The sequence below is a fragment of the Sitophilus oryzae genome, unplaced genomic scaffold (assembly GCF_002938485.1).
Source record: "Sitophilus oryzae breed Bouriz unplaced genomic scaffold, Soryzae_2.0 scaffold_1494_pilon_pilon, whole genome shotgun sequence".
NCBI classification, from domain to species: Eukaryota; Metazoa; Arthropoda; class Insecta; order Coleoptera; family Curculionidae; genus Sitophilus; species Sitophilus oryzae.
The window spans coordinates 2,709,824-2,726,875 of NW_022146163.1; the positions used below are offsets into that span (position 1 = coordinate 2,709,824).

The following is a 17,052-nucleotide window of genomic DNA, read 5'->3' on the forward strand; positions in this document are numbered from 1 at the left end:
CTATTGCGAATATGACCAAACCCAAAAAAATAGTCTAGCCGCCTCTGAACACAGTATGAAATAAACAATATTTCGGTTTATTAATTTTTAATTGCTTCGGTTTCTTCACACTTGTCATCGGCCCAAAACAATTCTTTCTCTAGTTAGACCAAGTTAGACATAACGAGAGCGGAGCAAAACACTCGCGTGCCAATCGGGTACGACCTGAGGGTACGACCTTCATGTCGAACACAAAAATTAATGAAAAAAATATCGGTCAAAACTGTTACCGATATATGTGCGGTTTGATCGTAAGGATCGATTGGGTAATTCGCTTCTTAGAGCTGTAAGAAGGGTGGGACCTGGGACAGGAATTTAAATCAAATACATTTAGATATATAAACGCAGAAAAAAATAATTAAAGACACTGTTAAAGTCAGACTCACACCACAGTAACAACAAAATGCACAGAGTAAGTGAAATATATAATCTTATACAGGGTGACCCAGGCTTCTTTTTGTGATCTTTATTTCAATTTTTTTACGTAACATGAGAGCAATGTTAACGCACATTTTGAGAATATTTTTGTAAACATACAGGGTGGTTCAAACATATTTTAAAACTAAAGTATATTTTTAAATGTACATACCTAATATACACGGTGGTCCTAACTGTATTCCGGGAACTTCGACAGCATATTCTGCAGATAAAAATAAGTAAAACAGTTCGGATAAATGTATGTCCTAAAATGCTTAGTTTCGGAGATACAGGGTGTAGAAGTTTCATTTTTATTTCGATTTTTTCCAAATAATTTCTGAAATAACTTCAATATTTGGATAAAAATCTGGGAGTTTTTTGACATGTGAAATTTGATTTTGATATCAATATGACTCCTACTTGTAGAGGGCGCCACCTACATATTTTTTAACTGGTTTGAAGAGTAATAACTTTTCGTCCGTACCCGTATAAAACTACCGAATGAAAAAATATACATTTACGACGTTTTTTAATCGAAATTATCAATACCTGTCATACCATAAAACATGTTGACTAAATACTTTTACTTAAATTATGACTAATTTAAAAAAATAAAAAGTTCCCAAATTTATCGTTTCAGTCAAATAACTAACTACTCAACCTGTTTATTTTTTGTCAATAATGATATTTATTGACTATTCCCATTCTAAATATCTTGAGAACGGCTGCTCGTAGCGATTTTTACCTAGGGACATTTTATACGTAAAAAATCACGGAAATGTATATTTTTTCACTCAGTAGCTTTATACAGGTCCGGACCGAAAATTTATTACTCTTCAAAACAGTTAAAACACTTGTAGGTGGCGTCCCGTACAAATAGGAGTCATATTGACATCAAAATCAAATTTCTCTTGTCAAAAAACTTCCAAACACCAACTTTCATCTAAATATTGGCGTAACCTAACTGACATTATGATAGTTTTAAATTAATGCCAAATCTACTGAGCTAAAAAATATACATTATTCTATTTAAAAATATACAACTTTAGTTTGAAGGTCTATGGTTGAATCACCCTCTATGCTTAAAATTACTATCCAATAATCTATCGAGAAATAGAACTTTTTCGGAATCCCAGGTGACCCTGTAGTTTACACAAAACGGCCACCCTGTAGTTTTCAATAAAACAAAGATTAATTCAATTCATTAATTTTCAGTTCTTTGCCGTCCTTGCCATTGTGGCTACAGCCAACGCCGGCCTCAGCCAATACCAAACATCTTACAGCTACAGTTCAGCACCAGTTTATCCAGCACCTGCAGCCTACCCAGCACCAGCAGCTTACTCAGCACCAGCAGCTTACCCAGCTCCTGCCAAATACGCTCCAGCCCTAACCAAAGTAGCTCTCCCTGCCATCACAAAATACGCTGCCCCAGCTTACTCCAGCCCAGCTTATGACGCAGCTCCCGCAGCTAAAGTAGCTGTTCCCGTGGTAGCTAAGTACGCCGCTGCTCCAGCTTACAAAGAAGAAGAGTACGGTCCAGCTCAGTACCAATTCGCCTATGCTATCCAGGACCCTCACACCGGTGATTACCACTCACAGGAAGAACACCGTGATGGAGACCACGTTACTGGACAGTACTCTCTCCACGAAGCTGACGGTACCATCAGAATTGTCAAATATTCTGATGATGGACATGGTTTCAACGCTGTAGTAGAGAAACAGGGAGAACCCACTCCTGCTCCAGCTGTATACAAAAAAGTTGTAGCCGCTCCACAATACCACTAGATTTTGAATTTGATGTCTGTTGCACTGTAAATAATGCCAAATGCACTTAGTATGTAGAAAACTATTTATTTATTTCAAATAAAGCAATTTTAAAAAATTGAAATTTATACAGGGTGAGTTTCCTACGATGTTCTCTATGGGTATCTCGGAAACTACTGGAGATAGAGAGTCGGTTAAATAGGGAAAGAATTGCAGTTTTGTGGGGTCATAAATATGCGCCTTTCAGATTTTTGAAAAAGTTCATGGCTTACTAGATATTTCAAAAAAAAAACAAATTTTGGCTATTTTAAAAATTGTCCCTAATTCCATTATAATCTATTTTAGACAAAAAGTTTTCAGATAAAAGTTGTAGATATTCACATCCCTAATGAGATTGTGTTCTCCGATTTTTTCTAAAGCCTGTCATTTTTGACATATGACACAAACATATATTTTTTTTAAATGGAAACCATAGTTGGCCATGACTTCATAAAAAGCGCCATTTTTTAAGCTTTTCAGCGATATAAGCTATAATATGTTTCTTTCACAAAATTACTGAGTTATAGCCAATTCTTATCTTTCTTGACTAATTTCACTTAGTTAGCCATGGAAACAAGTTCAATCGTTGTTGTTCTCAGAAATATGAAATTGTCATATTCAATCTTTGTGAATTAATATAAACAAAAATTGTAAATAAGAGTTTTTCAAATGAAGAAAAGCGTGTAGGATTATTGGTTCAACTTTTTTTGGAAATACAGTTTCGAGGATACGTTGACCAGTGAAAGTTATTTACGTTTTTTTACTGAACGGTTTTCAATGGTGTTCTAATTTTGTTATGATTTATTACTTATAAAAAGACAAAATATATTATTAATCTATATTATAAAGTTATTTTAGAAGATTTTCAAAAAATCTAGAAATTCAGTTTTAAAAAGATGCATTTATGTACTCAAAACAAAAAATTGTTTTGAGTACATAAATGCATCTTTTTAAAACTGAATTTCTAGCTATTCTCACAGAACGACCGGTCGACTTAATTAAACTTCTCCTGTTCCGCCTCTTCGAGTGCCTGTCTTAATTCATAAGTTCTTCTGTAAACCGTGTTGTTAACCATACTGCATAAAAAAATCTAAAATGGATAGGTCAAGTGACCGAGGAGACCCATGCAATTTGGTCCACCTCTTTCTATCCCTGAGTCTAGATAATTATGATATAAATAATTTTTAACATTTTGTGTTATAACATAACTTTCATTGTGTGTTTGTGGGGGGGGATTGGGGTTGGTGTGTCATAATGAAAGTCATGTTGGAACCACTCTATTAATGGGCGAGTATTAATAAATTTAATTTTTCTAACATGTCTTGAAAACCTTTCTCTACAAAACGTAAGTAACGTTCACCGGTCAACGTATTCTCAAAACTGTATGGCCAAGAAAAGTTGAACCAATAATCCTACACGTTTTTCTTCATTTGAAAAACTCTTATTTACAATTGTTGTTTATATTAATTCACAAAGATTGAATATGACAATTTCATATTTCTGAGAACAACAACGATTGAACTTGTTTCCATGGCTAAATAAGTGAAATTGGTCAAGAAAGATAAGAATTGGCTATAACTCACTAATTTTGTGAAAGAAACATATCATAGCTTATATCGCTGAAAAGCTTAAAAAATGACGCTGTTTATGAAGTCATGGCCAACTATGGTTTCCATTTAAAAAAACATATGTTTGTGTCATATGTCAAAAATGACAGGCTTTAGAAAAAATCGGAGAACACAATCTCATTAGGGATGTGAATATCTACAACTTTTATCTGAAAACTTTTTGTCTAAAATAGATTATAATGGAATTAGGGACAATTTTTAAAATAGCCAAAATTTGTTTTTTTCGAAATATCTAGTAAGCCATGAACTTTTTCAAAAATCTGAAAGGCGCTTATTTATCACCCCATAAAACTGCAATTCTTTCCCTATTTAACTGACTCTCTATCTCCAGTAGTTTCCGAGATACCCATAGAGAACATCGTAGGAAACTCACCCTGTATGTATTATTTTCTTTTCTTAATAACAATTCTACGGTAATCGCAAAACGATTTTCCATGCACGTGATAAACTTTTGAGTGACAAGCGATGGCGACAGCGCTGCCAGATTGTGATGGATTTATGAGATAAATCTTACTGTGTAAAATTGGGAAACAATATACCGTAAGATTGAATAAAAACGTCGTCAGCAATGACTATGAAATGACGATCGATGACATTTCCCCATATAATTTTACACATAAAATAACAGCGATCTTCACGATTTCACAGCCATCGCTAACGCCGTTTTTATTCGATCATACGGTATTTATTATATAATTTTTTAAAGATTTTTACGTTTTATTTTTAATTTAATAATTTATATTTTAGTAATTATTTGATTTATTTGTGAATATTATGAAGATTATTCTAAGCGTTTTTATGGGTTATTTATTTATTTATTGATGTACATCTTATAACACTACAAGTGATAATAGCAAGTAAGAGGGTGTCATTAATGCACAAACTAATAATCACAGAATTTACTAATAACTAACGTAGAAATATCTTTGAAAGTGGTATAATGTGGCTCACCAATCAAACTTACTTCTCTGACTGCAGTCAAGGATAATAAAGGACCTATATTATAAATAAATATTATCACGTTATCATTCAAAATAGTTTATCAGGGAAGCTACACGCTCTTATTTGCTTCAACTGTTTAAATGCTTTGGCATATTTTCAACACACAATTTGAAGAAATGCAATCCAAATAATATATAATATAATATAATACAAAAACTCCAAAATTTAGTTCTTAAAAGAACTGTTTGTGTTTAAAAGACCATCAATTTTTTAAAGAAGACTATGAAAATAGGCAAAAAACGAGAATTACTTACAAAAAATCAACAACACGGTATTATACAAAATATGACATTATGATAATTGCCAAAAAATAAACGACAACGTTGCTGAACACGGCGCAATGTCACCAACATAGCGATAATAAAATATCTATTACAATTTACAATCATTTGCTCTATAAAGTAAAATGAAGAGCTGCTGGGTATCTTAAATTATACAAAAAATTTAAACTTTTTTGCCATAATTTTATTTAGTCAGGTTTATAGGCTTTAGTGCCAATTTCGGTGTGATTGATGACGTGCATCGGAAAATGTTTTGCGATTACCGTATCTATAGTTATTAGAAATTTTTTGTCTTAGTCTTATTTGATTAGAGAAAATTCAGTTCATCCTATTAAAACTGGACAACTATTTGGACTTAGTCTATTACACTTTTAAGAAAAAATAATGTGTGAGGTAATTTCTTTATAAACACTTACTTAGATTTGATAGTTGTTTTATTTCAAACACAAAATTACAGTAATATATACAAAGAAATAGAATTATGTTAACTTTGAGTCAAATTTTCTTCATATATTATGCTTCACAGATGTTGTAACTTTATTAAATTTTAAAATGGCCTCTATACTACTCGCGAAATAAGCCCGATAAGCCGAAGTAGGTCAAAAAGAAGAGAGGCTTTTCGTGTTTCCTCGTCTGGTGAAAATAAGCCGAGACGAGACAAAGTTAGGCGAGAATACACGAAATAACCCACTTCACTATTCGACATTAATCTTGACTTAAGAATTGATTAAAATTAAAACTATAGTTATATGATAAAAGATTTAGTGTTAATAAAAGAAAAAAAATCATTATACTGATTACTTTCTGTTATAACGCTGTGTTTAAGTTACTAGTGTTTTAATTAATCAAACCTCATGAAGAAAACTTGACCCAATGTCATACTTTACTATAGATTTGAATTAACTAATGTCTAATTAATAATTGATATACCTGTCACTACATACTACATTATAAAAAAGACACTATAAACTATAATTATACTACTATACTTTGACTATTGAAGAATTATTTTTAAATATATTCTAATGTAAAACTGCGATGGGTCCATATCCTGAAACAAAAATATGTTTTATTTTTACTTAAACAGAATATCACTTGTTTTTGATAAACTTCTGTAGAAAATGAAAACCATGACATGATACTTATCCTCAGAAGTAAAGAAAATTGGGGCAAACAAAACAAGATGGAAGGTTTTTACTGAAGGCCTATGCTCAGCGGCCACAAACCAAACACCATAAAGTTTTTTTTTTCTTTTTTTTTATTAAAGTCTTAATTTTGAAGTTAAAAAAATTAGGCATATAAGATCATTAGGGCATTTCATAAATTACTACATATTCTTTTTAGTAATTGTCATTGTCATTTGATTTCGGGTGATAATTTTATTGACTGACATAGATCAATGTCAAAATTTCCTTTCAGTAATTGTCGGTGTCGTTTGATTTGAGGTTATAATTTTATTGATGGACATCATGCCCTAGACACTCAATGGTAATTTCACCAGACGGCGCAAAAGACATTAAAGTACAGGTTTCTAATTTATATTATGAAGATGACATGACAGTCTCTATGTTAGCTACTGTCTATGGTCTAGTTTTTGTCTAGTTGACAAAATGTTGGTGATCCGTCAAGTTATTTTTAAATCATTATTTAAATAATTATTAATTCAGATATTCCCAGATATTCCTGATTTGTCGGAAAGTTCAGTGATTTGTGTTTATAGTTTGTATTTTTATTAGTTTGTGCATTCTGATACTTACAGTCGATCATCATTTTCGTGTTAGATACTAACCTTTTTTTATTAAAGTCATCTTGACATTTTAGAAATAATAATTTATAAACCAAATAAAAAAATAGTTTAGTCATAAATAAGTAAGTACATAGTTGGTAATATATAGTATTTTTAGTAACAGTTAATTAGTAGTCTATAATATTTTTACTATATTATAATTTAGTTGTTAAATCAAAAAAAAATAGGCGCTATGTGATCTATTGTTGGTGTTTAAAATGTATGAATTTATAATTTTAATTTTGTTGTAATTATGTTACACTTCTAATGATCTAATAAAACATAAAATGCAGTAAAAAGGTCTATATTTATTATTTTATATTTTACAAGGAATAATTTTGCGCTTGAGTAACGTTACCGTCTTAATTAGCGTTAATAACTAACGGAACGCTTAAATTATGTTATGCCAAAACTCTCCATTAGTTTCTTCCGGATCACCAGGTGGCTCTAAATGACGGACCCATTTGTTTTATATCAGTGTCCAATCTATTTCTAGTACGTGACATTAGTCTATGATGGACATCGATCAATGTCAAAATTGATTGTTGCTGTAAAAATAAGGCTATATTCCGCTGCAAAACCAATAAAAACCAGACCGGTAAACTACGGTAAAGAGCGGTTTCCTGAAAAACATCGGTTTGATACGGAACGGTTTGGTAAAATACTGGAAATGTCAAATATGTTGACATTTTTAAATTTCATTACCTTTATTATAAAATTTATCTTTTATGCATTTTTAATGTACCTATTCTCTGCTTTTATGTTTGCTTCTTCTTTTCAATGGAGTTTAATATTGAAAAGTACTTTATTAATAAACTGTCAAACTCGTGACAGCTCAAGTGAAGATTTCAGATTCATTTCTGCAGGTCAAATATTAAAATAGATCAATAATAAATAAACAAATCTAATCAATATTTATATTTTTATAGCTTACAAAACATTCACGATTACTTATTGTCTTGTTTCTCATGTTTTCTTTAAATGTTCCTGACTTTATAAAAATATAAATTTATTTACCTCTACTACCTCTTTATTTTAGAAATTAAATGAGAATTTCACTCGAACTTCTAATATTTGCTTGATTTCTGTCACATAAATGACATTGATTGACAAACAAAACCAGAGAAACCAGCCTTCGCGCGCTGGTTAGTTTGGTGACAATTATGATAGATATTTCAGGAACCGTGTTCCTTAATAAGAAAACTTTCAGGAAACCGATAGAAACGGAACATAAAACCATAACCAAGGTAAGCAACGGAATACACCCTATATTCATTTTTTTTATTGCCAAAATGCCTCAAAGATTTAACCAAAATGAACAAGAGCTCTTTGCTCAGCTTATATTTAAGTTAAATTTATTAATATTCCTATGTAAAATACAAATTGATAGCGTTTTTAAATAATATAGCTGATGCTTTAGAAATAGGAACTGGCCTATTTCTATATACAGGGTCCGGCAATAGTGCGTCGGGCATCTGTGGCTCCTATAATAGCAAATTTATAAATTTCTTTCCAGTATCTATAGTATATACTAGGACGTATTTCAGGAAAATATTGTAACCTCTACAGGGTGGCTCAAAAAAGTGTGAGTGGATTGCGATGATTTTTTTTAAATGGAACACCCTGTATATTAATGCATTTTTGGCTTCATTTTTGATCATTTTACATAATCCTAAGATATTATTAAATTTGTTTTGGTAGTTTCCGAGATATTAATAAATAAATGAAAAAAATAAATTTTTCAGCCTTTCTTAAAAAAATTGTTAAAAATACAAAAACCTGAAATCAAAAACACACCAGGTACTTACTATAGCTGGTCTGTAGTTACTTTGCTATAAATATCGTAATCTTAAGTCATACAGAGTGTTCAAAATTCTGTGCCAAACTTTCTAAAATACAAAATAATTTTTCATCGTTTTTTTAAGTGGAACACCCTGTATATTATTTTTTCAATAGATGGAGAATTGAATAGTGAACAGTTTTCGAATTTAAAGTATTTTAAAATTTTTAACGGTTTCCCAGATATTTGGAGTATTTATTACATATGGCTCTAGCAACGCAGATTTAAGACAAAAGACCATTAGTTGGCTTTGAAAAATAAGTCTTACAGTATAATTATATTGTAATCTAACTTCCAAGTTATTTTAGTACCAGAAATAGATAAAAAAAACTTTGAACGACTAAAATCCTTTAATGCCTTAACGTTTAATGAATATCCGCATTTGGCTTTCAATAAACGTAGATTGCTATGTCAAAATTTACAATAGTTGTCAGTTTATATGACACAATAGTTTTTCATTTAATTCAGTTAACTGTTAACATAATTAAAAAGTATATTAATTTTTAAATATTCAGTAGATTGTGAATGTAAAATGAATTTTAGCAAAGATGAACTTGTTGATATGATATTTGTATTGGGCGAAAGCGAAAAAAAATGTTTACTAGCAAGTAAGCTGTATGCTTGTCGGTGTCCTGAAAGAAGGCATCCTGAAGAGGTTAGTTATAGAGAGAGAAGACTCTTTGACAGATTTACTGATACTGGAAGCGTGATCTATAAAAAAGAGGAACGAAGGAAGTATGTCACCAACGAAGAAAATCAGTTAAATGTACTTTTAACTGTAGAGGAAGATCCAAATTCGTCTCAAAAAGAAATCAGCGCAGCAACTGGCGTAAATGAAAGGACGGTTCGGGGAATATTAAAAAAATATCGTTACCATCCTTACCATTACCAACTCCATCAGAGCCTAACAGAAAACGATTTTCAAAATAGAACGGAATTTTGTAATTGGGCAAGATTTAAAGTACAAGAAAATGCTAATTTTTTTACGGAAGTTTTCTTTACCGATGAGGCCACATTTTACAAAACTGGATGCGTAAATAAGCATAATTTTCATTATTATGCTACTGAAAATCCACGACTAATTAGGCAAGTGGATTATCAGCACTCGTGGTCATTAAATGTCTGGGGTGGAATTATTGGTGAACTAATAATAGGTCCTTATTTTTTTGATAACCATCTCACCGGCGAAATTTACTTAAATTTTCTAAGAAACGAATTTCCACGGTTAATTTTGAATATTCCTAGACATATCAGAGACAGAATGTGGCTGCAACAAGATGGTGCGCCACCACATTACGCTCTAGAAGTACGTGACCACCTTGATAATGTTTTTCCGAGACGATGGATAGGAAGAGGCGGACCAGTCGGCTGGCCAGCCAGATCTCCCGATTTGACCAAATTAGATTTTTTTTTGTGGGGATATGTAAAAGAAATTGTGTATAAGGAATTGCCTACAACCAAAGAAAATATGCGACAAAGAATTACAGATGCGTTTACCCGCATTACACCTGCAATTTTACGAAATGTTGACATATCTTTTTTTAGATGGAACACGGTAATTCAGCGATGGAGGCCATACTTAGGACAGCGAATGAGAGGACGCCCTCAAATGAGATGGTACGATGATTTCAAAAGAGTGGCAGGACTACATTGGACACGCACAGCACAGAACAGAGATCGGTGGCGAGAATTGGGAGAGGCCTATGTCCAAAGTTGGACGACAAACGGCTAATGATGATGATGATGATGATGACATATCTTTTAGAAATAGCATAGAAATGTGTTTAAACCAAGGTGGAAGACATTTTGAACATTTATTATAAACAATTACGTTTTTTGGTAGTTTAAGGTAGTAGTGTAAAGTATATTAGTTTTTTTTTTATTGAATACTTTTTTCTATTATTGTTATTTTTCTATTAGAAGGCAGCAAATTGAGAACTTACTAAAAAAATGTTAAGGTAATATTTTCATCAACGCAACCTACATCTGTTGAAAGCCTAAAGTGAATATTTATTAAAGCATTTTTGTCCTTTGGCCTATAAGCCTTTTAATGTTTTGATATTTAAGGATTTATTTCTGACACTAAACCTACTTGAAAGTTAGATTACAATATAATTATACTGTAATACTTATTTTTCAAAGCCAACTAATGATCTTTTTCTTGTATCTTGGCGATGTAAGAGCCATATGTAATAATACATCAAATATCTGCGAAACCGTTAAAAATTTTAAAATACTGTAAATACAAAAAATGTTCACTTTCGAATTCTCCATCCAACAAAAAAATAATATACAGGGTGTTCCATTTAAAAAAACGAAGGAAAATGATTTTATATTTTAGAAAGTTTGAAATAGAATTGCGAACACCCTGTATAGTTTAAGATTACGATTATTTATAATAAAGTAAGTACAGACCAACTATAGTAAATACCTGGAGTATTTTTGATTTCAGGACAGTTTTCGTATTTTTAATAAATTTTATAAGAAAGGCTGAAAAATATATTTCTTTTATTTATTTATTAATATCTCTGAAACTATCAAAACAAACTTAATAATATCTTAGGATTATATAAAGTGATCAGAAATAAAGCCAAAAATGCAATAATATACAGGGTGTTCCATTTAAAAAAAATCATCCAAATCCACTCAAACTTTTTTGAGCCACTCTATAGAGGTTAAAATATTTTCCAGAAATACATCCTAGTACATACTATAGATTAGCACTTAAATGAAATTCCTAAGTTTTTTATTCTACGAGCTACAGATGCCCGACGCACTATTGCCGGACCCTGTATAGACTGGAATTAAAGGGATCATAACTGATGAACAGTTTAAGAAAAGATGAATAAATGGCGAAAAAATCAGAACTCGGTCAATCAATACTATAGGAACGTACTTAAAATGTTCTAAACAATACGAACTGATCTCAGACACACCCTAAAATTCATATTTGACACATAATGATGACGTAACTGTGAACGATGGCTGAACAGACTTTATATCTATTATATTTCTGAGGTTTTACCTATAGCCTGATGATGATGTCCAGTGGGATGCAATGCGTGACCATGTCGGTAAACTACAGCATTGAATCCATTGTGATCGTCAGCTGTATATTTGACAGTTCGAATAGTACCGTCCGCCTCTTTGACTGAATATTCACCATGAACTGTATCTCCATGTCGAACCTCCTTCTGTTCCTTGTTATCCCCCGTGTGATGATCGGCTACTCCATATTGGAACTCATACTTTGGCGGTGTCTAAAAAAGTTGTTAGAAAAAATACTGCCATTACTGGCGTTTCAAGAAAAATGTGCCATCTCTCATGGGGAGATTCTTTACGTAAAAATAAAATTTATTTTTTATATTACAATTCCCATTTTGCTGTATTTCGTAGCTAGAGGAGTTTAAATTCTTTTACCGATTTGAATGGAGATTTTTAGGGAAAATTTACTGTAAGTGATACATATTTTAATGCTAAAAAAGTGTCGACAGATTCACCAGGGATGTTCATATGGGTTATCACTGGAATATTGAAAAAAAAACATGTGTTCCACTGTAGATCATTTAATGTCGATTAAAAGTTGTCTCTTGATATTTTATGGATTTCAGTATTCTTGATGCGATAAATGTAATTTTCTTAATTTGCCTAAATCCAAGTCTAATAGCAACATTTAAAAAATGTTAATGTCATTAACTAGCCAAAGTGTTAAATAAGTTAAGTATTCATTGATTAGGCAACGGCCTAACTACGTTGAAACACCGGTTCCCATTAGAACACCGAAGTTAAGCGACGTAAGGCGATACTGGTGGATGGACGGGTCCCCGGTTCGAAACTCTGTATCGTGCTGTTGTCCAAGGGAAAAGTGTAAAATATATTGATACACACTGCTCATTCAAACCGGTTCGAGGCCGGATGAGATCGGATATCTCGTGAGTAAGAGTTAATTTAGACACTTCCTAAGTCGGTAGGCCACTGACCATGATATGGCCGAGGACCGCGGTTCGAATTCCGCGTAAACAAAGTAGGCCCCGTCCACATTAGCCCTGGCAGCAAAAAGGAGACGTTAACTGAAATCTTGTCTTTACTTTATTTTATTCATTCACTAAAAAAAATATGAAAAAAGTCCCTATAAACATGGGTTTTAAAATTACAGGATGTTAAACTTTAAAAAAATTGGTCATTCTTGTAAATATCTTAAATACAATTATTTTTAATTTTAATTTGATTTTTATCATAAATTTATTAATTGTTATAAATAAAATAAAGGTGCCCGGTGGCGTAGAGGTACAGCCTCTCGTCTACCAATCTCAAGATAGTGGGTTCGATTCCCATACCCGGCATTTCATCAGCCGACTATTTTTATTAAAATAAAAATAGTTTGGGTATCTAGGTCGACTCAGCCTTAAATGAATACTTGGGATTCACAATCCTGAGGTAATAATAGGCGGTTGAAGCGTAGTGCCACATTACCTTCCTTGTATATCGAACGGCTCTAGTATGGCAAGCTGTACCTTGCTACTCCCAAGGCTAACGCTATATACGCTATATACGGGAGCTTAAACGCTATATACGGAAACTATTATTATTATATAAATAAAATAGCGTTATTGTATAGGGTAGGTATTAATTAAGTGCAAATATTTTTATGAGTAGTATATTTCGACCCCAGAAACGCGTCTATGAAGTTTTTTTCACGATTTTTTTTTAATTTTGGAATTTAAAAAAAAATGGAGTTTGTTTTATCTATAATTTAGTTAAAGAACATAGTTTCTTGATAATATGGCAACGTAAGTAATAGATTAAATTTATAAGAAAGAAAATCCAGGAAAGATCCAGTGGTTCTCAAAACAGTAAAGCTTGATTTTCATGCATCCGTTGTCCGACGATACGTTGATACGATATTAATTTTATTGGTAGAATTTAAAGACTTTGATTGGTAAAAAAATAACGCAGTTTTTAAATTTATTGCATTTTCATGCCTCCGTTTATCGGATATACGTTGGTGTTTTTTTATATTGTTTCCATAACGATTTTGCTATTTTACTTATAATTTTATTATTGTTAGATTAAATTTGTCAAAAAAGTGTCAAAACGTCCGTTATCGTATGAACGGGTCCATTAACTAGCTTAACTACGAAGTAAAATATTTACGGATGAAAAGTGGCGCGAAAACGCTATGACCAATCAGAGCACCGTCGGACCAACGTACCAACGTATAACGGATGCATGAAAAAGAAAAGTAAAGTTTCTTTTATCGAGATCTACCAGCTCTGAAAAAAGTAGCACTTATTTTAAGACTCATTCTGTATATATTATAATAAATAAATTATATTAATACACAGGGTGTTCCAGAAATAAGTGCAAGTATTTTAAGGGGTGGTAGATCTCGATAAAAGAAACATATTTTCTCTTTATCGTTTTTCAAATAAGTTCAAAATAACGGACTTTTGTTAGCAAAAAAAGTTATTTTTTGCTAAAATTTTGAGAACCGCTGGATCTTTTCTGGATTTTCTTTCTTGTAAATTTAATCTAATACATATGTTGCCATGTTGCCATATTATTAAGAAATTATGTTTTTTTTAAGAGAATATCGGTTTTTGGTCGAATCATCAAAAGAAATATCACGAACAGAATGGACGAATTTCCAAACGAACTAACGAGTTGCATTGACGAACCGCATCAAACATGCTCCTAGGGTTTCCGGAACCGGAGCTGTTTTTCGGAACCGGGGATTTTGGTCCCACACCTCTTAGGAACCGGTTTTTAGGTACTTTCGGTACTAGCCAATTTTTGTTCATTGATGGTGTAGTGTGTCAATCAATAATGGATTTGTCAATCAACAAGGGATGGGTTTCAAAAATTGTATACAGAGTGCTACAAGTTCGAGGTACGAGCATTGGTATCTCGGAAACCGTAATAGATACGAAGATAGTTAAATTGGGGCAAAGTTGCTCTTTGGGAAACCCCAAAAAACACACTAAATTGGATACCCTGTATGTATACCTACATAGATTTATGAAACTTATTTTTCAATATAATCTCCGTACAAAAATGTGCAAAACTTACGTAATAATCAACCTCTTTATGTCCAATGACAGCTGGTGCATGACTTATCGCAATGGCAGGAGCATGCCCAAATGCCAGTCCATAGTCGTGATGGTAGTCACTAAGAATTACAGCACCGTTGCATGCCAAAATAAGGGTTATCACTAATAAAACCTAAAACAATATTAGATTTAATTTAACAACCTTACTAAGTACATCTCATGAAAATGCTCTTACTGAGTACATTATTATAAATATTACTACCAATCTGTATATATTCAGAGATTCAAAAATAGTTTACTGGAAGCTCGAATTTGCAAGATTTGTTTATATATACTAAGTTGTTTGCAGAATAACGCAATAAATGTTACAATTTCCCGAGAAATATAAAAATATAAACTTGTTTAAATCCACTTGTGCCTGTGCGATCGTATCTTTTCCTTTTAATGTGGACGAAAATAAAGAGAGCATTAGCCGATTTTTTTGTAAAAGCCTAATAAGCTACACAAAAGCGGCGGAACGACAATTAATAAATCAAAGCTACCTGTTTAAAACAATATTTTTATGTGCGAATATGCATTACGTAAGGCGCGGCATTCTAGTCGTGTGTTGCTTGTGCTATTATACATATGTCTCTTAAAAAGATAATATCTTTTTTTATTATTATTTTGTAATAAGAACTCCATTTTTTGGTCTAGTTAATTTTGAGCACTTTATAAACGTAGTCATCGCAAAACAATTTATCACTTTACTAAAGTCTTAATTGTGGATTTAAAAGATTTTTTTAATAGCTTACTTTTTCAAATTATTTCAAAATTTTAAGTCAATGTCGATTTGATGCACCAAGGCTGCAAATTGTTAAGTCAATGCAATGGTTTGTGCAGCGATCATTAACGTAACTACCAATTTATCCTGGGGTGGGCCGGGTGAGGGAGCTGGGGTTGAGCCTAGGGGGGGGCTTTTGTTTTTTTAAAAATGAAAAATAATTTTAAGAACACATTTTTTGAATAAAACGTTTACATGAATTTCTCTATCAATAAATTTCATAGACTTGGTTATCAAACCGTGTTCCGGTAGATTACTTAAATACCTACACATTTTCTAAAAAACTAAAAATTAACACATTTCTTGAACACAACAAAATAATATTAACTAAACAAAACTAGAAAACGTCATTTTTACTGCATAACAAGCAAATAAAAATTAATACGTAACCAAGAGTCATAATTCAGGATTTCTTTTTGGGGTGCCCAGCGGTACTTGGGGGGGGGGCGGCACCCCCGGGCATCCCTGTAGTTACGCCAATGGCAGCGATTCAGGAGAATATCGGTTTTTGGTCGAATCATCAAAAGAAATATCACGAACAGAATGGACGAATTTCCAAACGAACTAACGAGTTGCATTGACGAACCGCATCAAACATGCTCCTAGGGTTTCCGGAACCGGAACTGTTTTTCGGAACCGGGGATTTCGGTCCCACACCTCTAAGGAACCGGTTTTTAGGTACTTTCGGTACTAGCCAATTTTTGTTCATTGATGGTGTAGTGTGTCAGTCAATAATGGATTTGTCAATCAACAAGGGATGGGTTTCAAAAATTGTATACAGAGTGCTACAAATTCGAGGTACGAGCATTGGTATCTCGGAAACCGTAATAGATACGAAGATAGTTAAATTGGGGCAAAGTTGTTCTTTGGGATGTTCACCAAGATGCCATCATAAAAGTTTCAAAAATTTCAAGGATTGCTGAGTTTTTTGGAAAAAACGGATTTTTTTGAAAATCAATTTTATTTTTTCCTGTCGTTACTTTTTAGAAATTAAAAACACTAATTACACATTCTCATAGCGACTTTATTAGGGCTATCTGATAATGTTTTTAGATTTTTAAATTAGCTGATAATTTGTGAGATACAGAGGCCAACTTAATTTTTTTAAATACGGACCTGCATTTTTAATTTTAGGATTTGAAAGAACTCGGTCTCCTGAGTAAAACGATATGCCACACTTCATACTTTATTTTGTTTTTGGGTACCTTAACAATAACAAAACTATTTAATTCTTATTTAAAATAATAAGTCCGACTCTGGTTTTTTAAATTATTTCATCTGATTATATTCATGGCAACAATATGTATCAGCGCTATTTAATATTGAATAAGGAAAATCCAGCCAATTGACAGATTCAAATAAATAATATCCAGGTCAGCAATT

At 32.2% G+C, this 17,052-nt stretch overlaps 2 protein-coding genes across 2 annotated transcripts; one reads left to right on the top strand and one right to left on the bottom strand.

The window, feature by feature from the left end:
- Positions 1-390: 390 nt before the first annotated feature.
- LOC115877623 (cuticle protein 7-like) lies at positions 391-2,277 on the top strand. The gene is made up of 2 exons (XM_030893870.1): positions 391-451; positions 1,672-2,277. The coding sequence occupies exons 1-2, from the start codon at positions 443-445 to the stop codon at positions 2,239-2,241; spliced, it is 579 nt and encodes a 192-aa protein (XP_030749730.1). The 5' UTR covers positions 391-442; the 3' UTR covers positions 2,242-2,277.
- Positions 2,278-5,586: 3,309 nt separating this feature from the next.
- LOC115877498 (adult-specific cuticular protein ACP-20-like) lies at positions 5,587-15,110 on the bottom strand. Its single transcript, XM_030893693.1, has 4 exons — positions 15,082-15,110; positions 14,866-15,018; positions 11,822-12,056; positions 5,587-6,221 (listed from the first exon to the last, which is right to left on the bottom strand). The coding sequence occupies exons 1-4, from the start codon at positions 15,088-15,090 to the stop codon at positions 6,193-6,195; spliced, it is 426 nt and encodes a 141-aa protein (XP_030749553.1). The 5' UTR covers positions 15,091-15,110; the 3' UTR covers positions 5,587-6,192.
- Between the last annotated feature and the right edge of the window lie 1,942 nt (positions 15,111-17,052).